The 15097-nt window shown below is 36.0% G+C and overlaps 1 protein-coding gene across 1 annotated transcript in view; it reads right to left on the reverse strand.

Moving 5' to 3' along the window:
• SHANK2 (SH3 and multiple ankyrin repeat domains 2) overlaps positions 1-15097 on the reverse strand; it is a 317236-nt gene that overhangs the window by 241521 nt on the left and 60618 nt on the right. Inside the window, 1 exon segment of the mRNA XM_086613043.1 lies at positions 7305-7355. Within this exon segment, the coding sequence (XP_086469169.1) occupies positions 7305-7355 (51 nt within the window).

The following is a 15097-nucleotide window of genomic DNA, read 5'->3' on the forward strand; positions in this document are numbered from 1 at the left end:
AAGAACAGGCAGTTCAGGAAACTGGCTGGCAGAAAACAACATTGTGGCTCCAGAAACGCCTGCAATGAATGAACGGGTGTAAGGAGACTGTGAAAGATGGCTGAAGTTGTTAAACAGGAATCTAAGGATTACTATGAGAAAAAATTTAGGGAATAGTTTTAAACAGTATGAAAAAATATGGAAAAGGAGATAGGAAATTGAAATAAAGCAGAAATTTAATATTAATGGCAATAATCACAGATGGATATTCCTGAGTAAACAGAGGTACAAGCATATGCTAAGGACAGAAACCATGACCTCTCTCAATGGCAAATGGTCACTCTCAACGGTCTGTTCATTTTAGTAACTTCTCAAAATACAGCACATCCAGAAAAAGGTTTTAAATAGCACAAGACTTACCTAGCTTTATACTACATGCAGGGAATTCAGAAGGATACAAGAATGCTAATCATATTACAAGATCATATTCTTAGCTATTTGTGCCAAAAGCAGGATAATCTAAAGCAGTAGTTTTTGCATGCATTCATGCAAGTCACACACATTTAGTGGGAATTCCAGGCATGATCGCAGCAGAAATTTCTTTTGAGAACCAAGACCTCTGAGATCCTCAAGCTTGTTAAGGGAATAAAGTTAGGAAAGGAATGAAAACAAATGTTATAAAACACCTTTAATTTTTGTTTCATTCAAGAACAGACCAATTTTTCTCCAGTGCTTTTACTCATTACTAATCTATGGGCATTAAAAATTAGTGTTCATAATAAGCTAGGAAGGACATTAAAATCTTTTTATTTTTTTTTTAAATAGTATAAGTGCTAAGTAATTCATGTATGTAAAATAAGCATTTGAGTGCAGCAAGTGCAAAGCAAAATCCAGCAGGCACTGTTGGACTGGGCCATTTTTGCAGCGTATTCCCAGATCAAAGAGCAAAAGGGAACATGGTCCACACATGATTTTTGAAGAATCAGGAGGGTCTGGCAAGGAAAACATCATGCTGGAGCTAACAAGCCATCCTTTACTCAAAGTAATCCATGCAGATCCACCTGAGAAGTCTCAGCACAATTTCTGTTTACGCCAGGTTGTCCTTGCCCCAGATACTGAAAAATTACTGCAAATGCTGCTAAGGGAAGGTGGATTTAGCACTAAGCATCTTTTCTAAGTCCATTTAATTGAATTCTGAAAGATATACTTCAATGGGGCACAAGCATACAACCAGTTCAAAAAAAATCATCCCAAAACATACTTTTCCACACCATTAGGCATCACCTACCTGTGAGAATCTAGTGGTTTTATGCCCTTAGTCACATTGTGTTTAATTGTAGTTAAAGTAATTAGTTTCACCAGTCTCCGTGTAGGTACGCTTGGAGTGGCCCTGTAGCCCCTCCGTATGGGGAGGATCTGGGAGCTGTTAAAAACTGCTGTCTCATAGAAAATCTCACGTAAAAAGAGAAAGAGAAGAGACAGAACCATAGCTTTTACACATGCAGGACAGGGTAAGATAGTTAATTAAAAGGTTTGCGATGGATCATACCACGTTTCACACAGCCAAACAACCCCCAGACAGCCCAACTGCATTTGAGTCAATAATTCTGTTTGGTGAGTTCAAGGATGATGCCGAGGGCGCCTCTAGAACTAGCATGGTGGCATTTCAAACATCGGTATTTAAATGTTTCTCTCCTTTTAAAAAACATTTAATAAGGTTAGTATTAAATTTACAGAATAACTTTCCCTTATGCTTAGATTTTTAATTATATCGCAACAGAAAAAATATCATTATTTGTACTAGGGGATACCTTAAGAAACAATCATTCAACATTCAAACGGACTGCACTTTTTTTCATAGGTATTTAAAAGATAGCTTGACTAAACCAATATATTTCATTTGCAGAGTACTCTAGGAGGACTGGAAAATAAAAAACAATTAAATTGTACCCTACAGAAAAATACCTGCTTCTTTATTTTTCTTGAAAGTATCTAGATCTACACTAAGAGAAATCTTTCAAAAATGTATTCTAGAAAAATCAACATTTTTGCCCACTGTGGTTTGAATATTCTAATTCTGTCCAGTAGCTTGTATCTGTGAAAAGCCATCATTAGATAATTTTCTGTCCCATAGCAACCACTTTGTTTTCTCAGGGAAATAAAATATTTTTACATCCTTAGGCAATACCTTTCTCTGCGTGGCTCCCTAAATGAAGCTGTTTGTAATCTAAAGCTAACATCACAATTTACACTGAGCTTCACAGAGATTTATAGCTATATACATGGAAAATAAAACACTAGCCATAGGCTTTTCTAACTGCATATACGTGTGCGTGTGCATGTACAAACAAACAAGGTTTTTTTATGTAAAAGCCCTGGCTTTGTTAATAAAATATTGCTTATTTAAAGTAACAGATCCAAGTTACAAGATTTATTTACATTATTAAAGAATTATCTAAAAGAGAGCAATAGAAAGGAAAAGAGATGTTTTAATGATCTGAATGTGCAATGATAATTTAGGTCTGAATTTGCTAAGTGATAAGAAAGTAAATAAGCCATCAGAGACTATAAGCAGCTTGAGAGGATCTTCCTGTAACTGTCACAGCTGACAATTTCATGGTAATCCAGAAACTTCAAGGGTGTTGGCCTGAGCCACCAGTTCTCAAACGAGGATTCTCAGTACTTCGCCAAAGGTCTCTGTGGAGCTAGCTTTTTCTTAAAAGGGTCTTTTAATTATTAAATCACACTAAAGTGACTATACTTATTTTAAATAATTTACTGATGCGATTTTACTGTGCAAGTCACTGCTGATGTTCCCTACAGGCATTACACAGAAGAAAAAGTGAAGCGAAAACTACACAGTGTAGTAGTATGTCACCAAAGTAGTAGGGGGGAAAAAAAGGCATAGAAGCAGACTACGTACTATACTATGGCTTACTGCAATCATGCAAGACCTTGTCTGCTGACCTGAATGTTGTCTTCATTCAAGCCTGAAAGGACTATCATGAAAGGAGAATTCCAATTTTTCTTTTTTTTTTTTTTTCATTTGGCAATCCTATCATGTCTTTTCATGACATAAAAATGTTAATGTTTTAAATTTTGACAATAAGGGGCACTGGAATGTGAAAAATTCTCCCCAGGGAAACTGGAAATGCTTGAGATATGGAAGGCTAAACAGGATGCAAACACCCACACAAAATGTTGCAAGAAGATATGAAGCTGGAAAAATAAGATTCAGCTAGCTGTTGTACTACACCAAATCTTTAGCAAACTCAATTTCTCCACCTAGATTTTGAAAAATAAAGCATTGAGCAGGTTACAAAGGATGAAGCTTTGAATTTTCCTAACTGTTTACTAGGACTGCTGATTTCAGCAAAGATGAAACACTTCCATCGCTATTTACCCTGGCTTTTGAAACCAAACACAGAAAGACTAGTAGGAATCCATTTCTTCTCAGTGTACGCTTTCAATTTTTTGTCATTAAGCTTTAATGCAAGGAAAAGACATGATCTGAACAGGGTTCATTTCAATGATGATGCAATGTGATGGGTGCACTGCATAATGTCATACGATATCAAAAGATGTGTCCTAGTGTAACCTCCCTTATACATAGTGAGAAGCCTCTGAAAATACAGAAGGCAGCTAACAGCTTTGAAGTCGTTACTGGAAAGTTGTCACTTGCTTTCAACAACTGAATAGGACTTGTCATTATCTAGCCTTAGTGGTTCAAGTTGCTCAAATGCTTAGTTATGAAACTATGCCTTCATTAGCTTCTGAAAGGCTCACCTTTCTTCTCTAATTTATTAAGATTTTTGCCATATGGGCACTGGAAAGAACTGCACAAAACCGACTTAAGGCAAGTTTTGTGATCCTTCATTTTGGGGCTGACTCAAAGCCGCACTAATTAAACCAGAGCTCCTCAACAGGGCTTCTCATTCCATCAGGCAGGGACACCTGGATGGTGGGGACAGTTCAGTCACGCTTTCACTCTTGCTGTGTCTACTGAAACAGGGAGGATTGATGTAAGAGCTTGCTGGGTTTAGGGAACTGCTAAACCATCAGTTAAGTCAAGCCTGGATCAGGTCCAGAGATACAAAGAGATATAAAGTAGCAGATGCGGGACTAGTAGTTTTGTTTACTGGTTTTGTAACTCATTTGGGCATTTTGGTTTTCAATACTTTGTATAAATTCAGAAATACTTTGTGTAAACTCCCCTTCAGTTGCACGTTCGTAGTTTTAAGAACAGATCAGCTCTCGGTGCCTTTTTTATCGATATTAGATGATGCCCCATACTGTGTGTTTATGAACATTTTATCAGGTAAAGGCAGAGCAGAACTAAGAACCCATGAGATTTTAATTCCTTGTTAAGCAATTGTAATGATAGATTCTGACAAGAACAGAAAATGTCATCAAACTAAGCAGAACTAAGCAGTCCTCAAGACAATTTCCAACTTCTAATAAAAACACAACACGGTACATCTACACATTCCATTACAAAGGCTGTAACCATGGTAGAAAACGCAGCACGATTTGATTCTGACAACCTGTAATCCTAGTTATATCACAGTTTGAATAAAAATTTTAGAAAAATCTTCAAAGCCACTACATCACAACTTTAAACCAATAAAAACAAAACCTAAAGAAACTGCATTGAAAGCTTCCTTGATTTTAGCTAGGGCTCAGCTGAAAGACTTAAAACATTCTTATTACAGTACAGCAGATGACCACTTTGGCTGAACTAACATAAAATGCACTTGGAAAGATACCAGACTGGAGAAGACACTACGAAGGGGAACTATGAGCAAAAATGAAGGCAGGAGATTGGGGATTCACTGTCAAGTCTCCAGGCACAGATAACTACTTCCTACATTGGACAAAGTGTAGAGTAGCCACCGCACAGTATTTCAGAGGTTCACCAAACTGACACATTTTGATAAAAATTTTTTCTTCACTGATACTGAACTCTCCTCCAAAGCCAACAGAGCGTTATTGGAAATTTATAAACAGCTCTAAGCAGGTCAGTGCTGTGTAGGCAAACTTAAAAGCTGCCAACCTTATCAATGTTGCAGCTACCAGGCACTGTCGGTCTTCATAAATGCCAATCTAACAGAATCTTCATCCTGATAATTCCTTATAGTAATGTGTAACTACACACTGAGTAATATTTTTTTTTCCTTTCAGACATAACAATGACAACTGATAGTAATTAAATTTATTCTAACTGAATGTCTCTCACCAGGAGTTTAACTGACTTATCTTCAAACTTTCTCCACAATAGAGAGGCAAATTCTACTATAATACAAAACCTATCCCATATGACTTATTCCTCCAAAACGTACTGTGCAAGCATTTAAGAAAAAAAGTGATTTGAATTATGTCTTACACTTATGATGGAAAAAGCATTGGTTAATTCATCCCTATTGATTTTAAAAGTAGTTTATTTGGTTTTAGCAAAATGGGAATGTAGCTTTTGTTGCTTCAACACGTATTTAAATTCTGAAAATATTTCCTTTCATCCAGCATCAAACTATTAGTCACACTCACTTCTGAAACTCAGATCCACAAAGAGATAAAGTACAGTTAAAGTGACAGAAGAGTACAAGCAAACACGCTTAAAATAACAATAAAGTATGTTTAACATTTCCTTTATACTTCTGATAATACTAAGGACACTGAAAAATCTAAGCATTGTTGTTCTTTTGTTGAAATATTTGAAGCATTTTATTTCAAGTTTTGAGAACTTAATTATACAATGGCTTCTGTCACTCACTGCATCATAAAAAATGGATATTCATATACCCAGATGTACATACATATGTCCACAGCCAAGTGGGCTTGCTGTAGGCATACTTCAAGAACTCTTTATGTAAGCTTTCCTTGTCTAAACTGTTTTTGATAAACATTTTACATGAATAAATATGATGAATTTGAGCTCATACATTCTACAACCATTCTCCTACTTTGCAGAGTCCCTGGAATTCTGCATGGCTCCTGCAGACACCTTGCAAATCTCAGGGCAGCATCGAGGCCATAGTCTCAATTAAATTCCAAAGTCAGAATGTTCAAAAGGACGTCTATGCCCAAAGTCTTTTGGCTTTGAATAAAAATAAAGCAGTTAATTTTTTTAATGCTAAAAAAAAATTCCAGCGTATGTTGCTCAATGAAATTTGGAGTCTTCCCCTTAACAACTGATTTGCAAACCACATTAAAATACCAATATACTAACACAAAGTAACACATCAGTATACATTAAGCAATAACTATTCTCTTAAAAGAACCTGTAAAAAATCCAGCTTTATCTGTATTCATAGAAATATTTTTATATAATAAGTGTGATATTTATTACACATGAAAAACAGTAAAATCAATGTGTTCTAAGGTTTTCACAAAAAAAAACATAGAGCATCAAATTTAAATGGATGACAAGTTATAGTGGATGGAAGACAGGTGCAGTGAGAACTATTCACAGGAGACTATCCCATGTATTGCTATGAACATCTTAATCTGTATTTATATAGTGTAAAAAAAAAAATCTTAATGCATATAAGTGTCTCTTTTGATCTATTGTTCTGACAGCTTACATTTTTAAATTGTTAATTTGGTCCATACCATAAACCATGGGTTTTTTTATGCGGAAGTTTTCTAACCAAAGCTGTCCTTTCTCTAATGCACATTTCCTGGCTTTCCCAGGAAAAAAAAGATAGGTAGGACCACGTAGAGTAGGCTACCTGTATACAGACAGAATCCTTACTGAAATGTCATCTGCAAGAAGACTGTGAAATGAGGTGCGGAATTGCATTATTTTTGCTTGATAATATAAAGAGCCAGTCCTCCTTCCACTAACACCACTCTTAAAATGAGAGCATTACTCTCAAACATCTCAAGAAAATACAGCCTCCTAGCATTCTGTTTGACATACTGATAATACAGTGTTTAATCACTACTTTAGATGTACGATTTCATATATATGGACATAGTATAAAATATATTAAGAAGAGATTATTCTATTAGTCACAATGAATAGCATCTTACACTAAACCCATTCTTGATTCTATCCGTCTTTTCAATGTTCTGAGGCCCACATGTGGAGTTCAGAGTCATTTGGAGCCCAAAATCTTTAATACAGACCCTCTTTTTCTACCATCAACTTAAACAAGCTCAAGACAACAGAATATGAGTCTGTGAAGCCCTTCCTTATGGGACAGCTGTGCTTATAAAATACCTCTGAGTTTTGTTGATTTTCCTTCACCAGCAACAAGAACACCAAAATCAGACTTTCCTACTATTGCCCCCAAACAGAAAAATTACCATGGTTTAATCCTTACCTGCCAGCAACAGATTCCAGGGACTTCTACTTGGATATGGGAAGCAGGATCCTTTAAGAAGGGTGGGGAACGAAGGCAACATCAAAAAGAAGTTAGGTGTCAGAATTTGATTTTAAGGGGAAAGTTTGAAAGCAGAAGTTCATATAAATGAAGCTCTTCTTACAACATGATTTGAAAATGGGAAAGTGGACAAAATCAACATTGAGAGGAGACAAGGAAGCAAACTCTAGTTTCTCTCAGTTTCTCCTACTCTGCTGTCCCTGCCACTTTGCACGTGCAACGAGGAAATGAAAATGAGGTAATCAAGGTAATGGAAGGTAATGCAGAATGTTAAACATGATTAAGGATGGCAGAGGAAGGTGACACAGGGTTTGAAAGACTGGAATATCGTAGCGATACACCTGGAACAATGAGAAAGACTGCTTTGACTGCAGAGTTCGGAGTTACACACGTGAAAATCAGGGATCACTTGCTGCAGTGGTGGACAAGACACCAATAACATCCCCCTCCCTGCCCGGGTAGCATTGGAATCGCAGCATGGCTGTCACAAAAAGATCACTTATCTTTCCAGAAAATGGCTCACATAAATCATATTTCCTCAAAATAATCTAAGTTTAAAATAATTACAAAACATTCTTTCTCTTTTTCCTCTCTCTTCTTCTTTGGTTATATTTTGAGAATTCATGTTGTACAACGTGATATAAGTTAAAAACTAGCCCTTCTAAAAATGTGCACTTCCGCCAAATATTTTCTCTGCAATTTTCAGTCTCTACATCAAACACCATAGAAAGTCCACAAAATACTCATAGGACTGTTTTTGAATACGTATGGAATTCTATTATCATAGCAATTAAACTATATCTGCTTTTTAAACATTTGCACAACTCTATGCCTTGTTCACTATACAACCTCTACAATTTCACACACTTTCAATCTTTTATCTTGTGAAATGTCAGACTAAGTTTAGTTTAAAAGCATTATTTCACAATATACTTATCTACAGTTCATGTCTAGATGGCTGTAAATTCAAGGGATATTGTTACATTCGGGGAGTCTGGAAGAGTTGTATTTTATAAGGTTATTTTTGTTCAGTAGCATGATTCTGTATTTCAGGAAGTTCTTTCTAACCACACTCCCACAGTACTCTTGGATAAAACACCATTTTCCAAGGCATTTGATATATCAGATACATCCCTGGAAGTTTTCACATTTCACATTTGATCACTCCAATTAAATACTTTGTTTAGAACAGCCCATGACATAAGTTTCAGAGTTTTGATATTTTAACGGATCAAATTATGATCTTGAATAGATGCCCTATAATTATAAACTGAATCACAAGCTAACAAGAACAATGGTTGCGCTTTCATTTTCTAGTGTTCTGGAATATAAAAGGATATTCTCTAATAAGCTGAAAAAGGAGAAAAGATCCGCCTACCCCAGGGACTGACAGAAGCATACAGTAAAATACTCGAAAGCCCCTTAGTAAATTAATAAGGGAAAAATTTGAAAAGGTTTTCCTAGTAAGTGGTTTAAGTGTTGCTTCAATTATCACAGCATTCAATGTGTTTAGATCTATCTACATGAAACATTGAACGTATTATACACAAGAATTTTATGTATCTGTGCCTCAAGGTTGCTTGTGCAGGAAAGAATACTCAGATTATCCCCTAGGCACATACTAAAGGGTGAGAAGGAGGGGCACATACTAAAGGGTGAGAAGGAGGTGCAAGAAAGAATCAGTGTTCTGAGTCGGTAAAACAAATTGACTTTAGCAGCAGAAAAACAAAAAAAAACCACCCCCAACTCTGCTCCTGACAGTTTTCGGGAAGTTTAAGCAGCAGGTACAACAATGTAACATTGAAATCTTGAAGGGGAGTCCCAAGGAAAATGAGCTCATAATGGAAAATTGGCAACTGACTTTTTCATTGTAATAACAGGTATTCAAATGGAAAAGAAGAGAAAAAGGAAACATTGCCAATATTTTGGCATTTGTAGGAGTTATTCAAGAAAAGCATATCTAGGTTCTCTACAGCTTTAACCTGAGAAAAAAAATGCACATTAATGCTGCAAAGGAGCTGACACTTTTCATCTGCAGCCCACTCAGCCAAGGAACATCCACTTATACACCCTCATGCATTATTCACCAGGAAAACTGGAATAATCTACCAGTGGTTAAGCACATCGGAATCAAATGCAAATCAAGGGAAAGCAGCAGTTAAGAACGAGGATCATTCACAACCTGCTCCGAACTCCTGACACTCCTCCACAAGCTGCAAGCCTGGAGCCTCCGGCAGGAGCCGCACAAATCACTACAACCCCAATCCCGGCTGCTGCAGGGGGTTTGGAGCAACTTAACCTGCAAATTGGCTCTTTCCTGTAGTGACGGCAGAAGCGCTGACCTGTGCCCATGCTTTGAAAGAGAATTTGCTCTATTTATATTCAGGTAGATTCTCGCTCCTTGTCAAGAAATATGGGTTCTTTGGCACATACTTGAGAACACGACTTTTTTTTTTTTTTAATTATTAAAAGCCTGTGTTAACTGCAGCACTGACTACAATTATATTCATTCTTTATATGACTATGAAACTTAACAGTCAGAAGTGACACACAACAGTCAAGTATAAAAACAAATGTAAAGTTAGGTAAAAAATTTTTCCAATGATGGAAAAAGTTATTGCTGTCACCATCTTCATTTTCAGTAGTAAGATTCAATGGGAATTTCCTTACACCGTGATTTATAACAACTATTTTATTATCTTTAGGGATACACAACAGTGAACAGTAAGATCAGAAATAATAAATTAATTTTGAAATCGCAGTGAGAAACTAAAAGCCCAGTTAGCCATCAAGAAGTTATACATCATTACTTACAAGCTAACATGAACAGTAGAGGCATGGTTAATTTTTGCATAAGTTTATACAAATTACCCTGGACAAATTTTCCATGAAATTTATACAAACCTTTTATTATGAAGTATTTCCATGTATCTGAATTTATTATCATCGATGCATACTCAGGAGGTTGTAAACTCCATGCATTAATGTTCTTTATCAGAATTTTATAGCTTTAACCCTTCTGATTTTAAGGACAGTCATCATACTGCTTGTATTTAGGCAGTGCAGTTTTTCCCCACAGATTGTACACAGTACAATAGCTTTCGGTTCAATGGAGAACAAGATATTTTCAAGGAGAAAAAAAAAAAAAAAGCCAGATTTAATCAACTAGTTAGTTATTTCAACAATTGGTTGAACTCAAAAATTCTGTTGGCAACCCTAGATCTGATTTCATGAATTACAGAATGACAAATTACAACAGAAAACATTCTTGTCATAACTGTAAAATTAGAAAGTAAAATAATGAATAAAAAAAAATCAAATACGTCTCACTCTAAGTGGCAAAAAAAAATCCATTAAGGTCATATATTTTTGCAGTCCTTTTAGTTATATATTTGACCGTCAGAAAGCCTAAGACAAAAAAAAAAAAAAATCCTAAATGTCAGATATTCCAGGTACAATGTGAAAAATATGCTGTTGACAAAGAAGAAAATCAGGCCAATAACCACCTCAACCTAAAATTCAAGATGAAACATTACTTCAGGAAAAATTTGGCTAGTATCTTAGGCCAGTCACACACTTTTTAAATTTTGGAAACACTACTGACATAAAACACTATAGTAGCAGCTGATTTTCCTCTAGTTCAATTGTATTTCCCTTCACGGACTTTCATTTAAATTTGCTCTTTTAGATCTGCTGGAGTAACAGCTGCGGTGTGACAACTACACCGTATTGTAGTGATTGTGTAGTGACAACACAACGCTTAGTCAAGGGAGACAGGACCCAAAGTCAGAGAGAATAGGGTTAGGCTCTCACTTTATGGAAATTAAAAGACATTTTAATGTCTACATAATCCAGACCAAAACTCTGCTTTCATGGTGCTTTCTTGAAGGCTTCCACAGAGAGAATTATACTTTTCCCTAGGAAGAATAAGCACAAACACATCCTCAAAGAATGTTAACCTCCGATCCTCAGGATCCTAGTTATTTTAATCACAATGCTTTCAGTATAAAGCTCTATTGAATTTTCCACAGATTGGAGGCATTTCATTGCCAAAAATAGGCCCCAAATTTAAGACCAACTGCAATTTAAAAAAATCCTTTACAATAAGTTATTTTATATCATCACTGGCATATTGCACACACGTACTCAAGAACCTTAATTAGACTGATTATTCATTTAGGTGGAATAATTGAGATCTCCTATGCTTCTGTTATTGATCCAAGATACAAGACAGTAACATTCTAGAAAAAAAGAGATGAAATCCATACCCAAATACTTTGCCAAATACTTCAGAACTGGCATCTCTTCACATGTAAACTATACTGACCTTATCCCAAATCCGTATATGTTAAAAGAGAAAATCTTTGAGTATCATTAACCACAGAGACCTGATTTTGATGTCAAGCTTTTTCTTGGTCAGTGCTAATTGCACTGATTTTGCTACATGTCTTCAGGAAAAAAAAAAAAAAAAAAGTAGGCCCTGATGAGTTTATTTTATATATGTGTCAACCTTGACTCTGTGTGTTCAGTTTTATGACACTAAAAGATGTCCAGCTTTGCAGAAATAATTCTTTATCTAATACTAAAAGTTTAACTACTGATCTAGATTTTACTGTTTTAAACACATCTGTTTACACCTTGCCACACGACAATTAAGTAACCTATAAAATGTTGTTTAACACAAAATATGAACACTATTTGAAAAGGACACCCCGTAGCTTTTATGAGATTAATATAAGTGTAATGGCTCTATCATGAAACAAAAATGGTCAGAGTATACATGTGAACCATCATGACTAAAACTCATTTCTTGTACTTCTACACCTACAGATCCATAGAAGGAAGTTAAGTCACAGACTGCTATTTATTTGATAATGATCTCTAATGAGTCTATCTGTGTACTAGCCTGGCAGCCCATGAAACAAATCCTGGACTTGAACATTTTGCCTCTTTAAATAGCTCTGCTCACTGTAACAACTTAATAAAATGCTGATTTTGGGTGACAAGGACTCACATATGAGTTAAGAAACGTACCTTATCTTACCATTGAAGGTCAAATGAATCGATACTGCACCAGTGCCACCCAATATCATCCCTTACCGGCACCTCCTGAGTAGCAGAGATGACTTTGGTATTTCCAAAGTCAAATCTTAGGAGTATTTTACAAGAAAAAAAATGGAAAAAACTTGCCAAAATTATGAGACTTCTTTAACATGACATGATACTTGGCTGACTTTTCCTTATTGCCTGGAAGCAATTCAACCAGAATAGAGAATTTAATCCTCTACAACATATATTTTAATGAATCATTGTTTTCCTATGTCTTTCTAGTTTCCACAAAGCTTAGTGGACTTGAGTACGATAATTAAAACACCACAAACAAAAAAAACTCTTTACTTTTCCCAAAAACAATGAAGTATATGACAAAAACAATTTAGCTGTAACCAGTAAAAGACATTCTAAAATTAGAGCTTGTTGTGTTAGGGATGGTAACAAAGTGTCTAAGCCATATGCTGGTCTAATCTATAAAAGCTAGATACAAAGCTTATGTCATTGTAACTTACTGTTTCAGAAAGCAGCATAACAGGTATTGTACATGAACCCAGCATTAATCAAATAATTTGAGATTTTAACTTGCATATAGCACTGGATCAGTACAAACATTTGGACACCAAGAGTACATTACAGTTTTATCCTCATACATCAGAGGATACATCAGGTATGTGCCGTTACCAAATACTAGATATAACTAAATGGGGAATCTTGGTTTTAAACAACTCTTTACTCACAACTTACTCCATTCTTTTACTTAGAAGATGCAAATCAGAAAAGCAGCAGATTTTTTTTAATCTGCATAGATATTTTTCAGATTGCATAGGAGACAGTCCACCAGCTGTCAGAAACAGACTTAAGAGATTTTGTCTTTTTCTTCTCCAAGAGGAAACCCGAACACAACCCTAAGATAAGGCACTAGGCTAAATCTGTAATAATTTATGTGGATTTCATCCAGATTTACACTTCTTTAATGCAGAACACAATTTGTCACTTGCATAACAGAGTTTAGACACCAGAAAAACTTCCCTCATCAATTGAACTATTTCCTTCATCAGCTAGCACAGAATAAACTGCAACTGATTATTTAGACGTAGCCATGGGTGGAAAATAGAAACACTAACTGTAGGGAGGGCACAGTAATTCCTGGGTACCTACAGCAGGCGCGGTGGTCACTTCCAGCCTGCAGGATGCTGTACCACAGCGTTCAAAACAAAGCCCCATCACCATAGCGACCAGAGCATCACCCCGCACTCCATTCTTTTAACATAAATCTTTGCAGCAACAAAGAGGCAGATCCTTCAAAAAGGGGGAAACCCTAAAGTATCTTTTGGATAATTACATGTTTGGTTTTTTAGAAATAAGAAAATGAAAGTAGAATAACGAACAAATCCCCAACTCTGTTTGGGAATGTCATATAATCATTGCCACTATACAATCAAAAAGTTCTGAGTAAGTACTACTGACTACAAATCTGTGGACAGGCCAAAAATTATGCTTAATTGCATACAATTTCTGACATTAAATAACTTTTGAAACGTACTTTCTAAGGTATTAACCTGTACTCCACAGAAGGATGATAAGCACTGTTCACTCACAGGGATTCTGACTCAACCCTCCATGGCAGGGGGGTTGGAACTAGATGATCTTTGAGGTCCCTTCCAATCCAAACCATTCTATGATTCTATGAACTAGGTCTCTTATTTGGAAAAAATAAAACAAAACCCAAAAAGATCCTTTGGCACAGGCATGTGGAGAGAAATCTCCACCAGCTTTGGAGGTAGACTGGCTCCAAGCTTCAGCTTTTGTCAATAAAGATGATGAAAGGGAAACCCTTCTCCATCCAACCATCATAAGAAAATGTATGTTCTCCCACTATGCACAACCAAGCTAGCAATGAAGAAAAAAAAATACCCAAAATTATTAATATATTATTTACTGTAAGGAGGAAAATACAGTCCTGCATTAAAAATCCAAACAATGTCTATATTGGGAATCTAGCTAAGTTTGCTCTCATTGGTTGAAATAAACAATGTCAGATTAGTTCTCACATTTTTTGTCTGTCTTGATTAACTTCACATGTAAGAATGTGCATCTGTTGCTTCCAAAGCTGTCTGAATAACATGGTTATACTAACGGGTCAAAAGAAAAAAATACTCTCTCCTAAGTACAGATTAGAAAGGAAGAAAGGCAGCAGACTCCTGGGATCACTTTTAGCTATTTTTAATTTCTAAACTCCAACCAAATGTCGCAGAACTTGTAAAACATGGAAGTTCACGGATCCAGTCTAAGACCAACAACATATTTTACAAGTGCTTGTAATTTCTTATTCATCCTAACATAATCTTGGAGGCAGGTTAACTACTAATCCATCACGAGCAGCCCAATACTATCATAAGCCAAGGCCAGATCTCCCAGTAGTTGCGACACAGCAGTACGTAAGATACCATGGTACTCACTATACTGAAGCTCAAGTATCTCATATATTACTTTTAGAATTACTGCCATTCAATGCAACTGCTGCATATACAGTGGCATGATAAATGAAGAGAGTTTTAGCTTTGTATCAGTCACGTTCTGAAACGTTCAGAAGATTACCTGCATAGGGCTGAAATTTAGGACAAGGGGCAGAAAAAGTTTTTCCTTATCCCAATAATCTTAGTTTCATACAAAATTGCTGA

This window comes from Tauraco erythrolophus, chromosome 6 (genome assembly GCF_009769465.1).
Source record: "Tauraco erythrolophus isolate bTauEry1 chromosome 6, bTauEry1.pri, whole genome shotgun sequence".
NCBI classification, from domain to species: Eukaryota; Metazoa; Chordata; class Aves; order Musophagiformes; family Musophagidae; genus Tauraco; species Tauraco erythrolophus.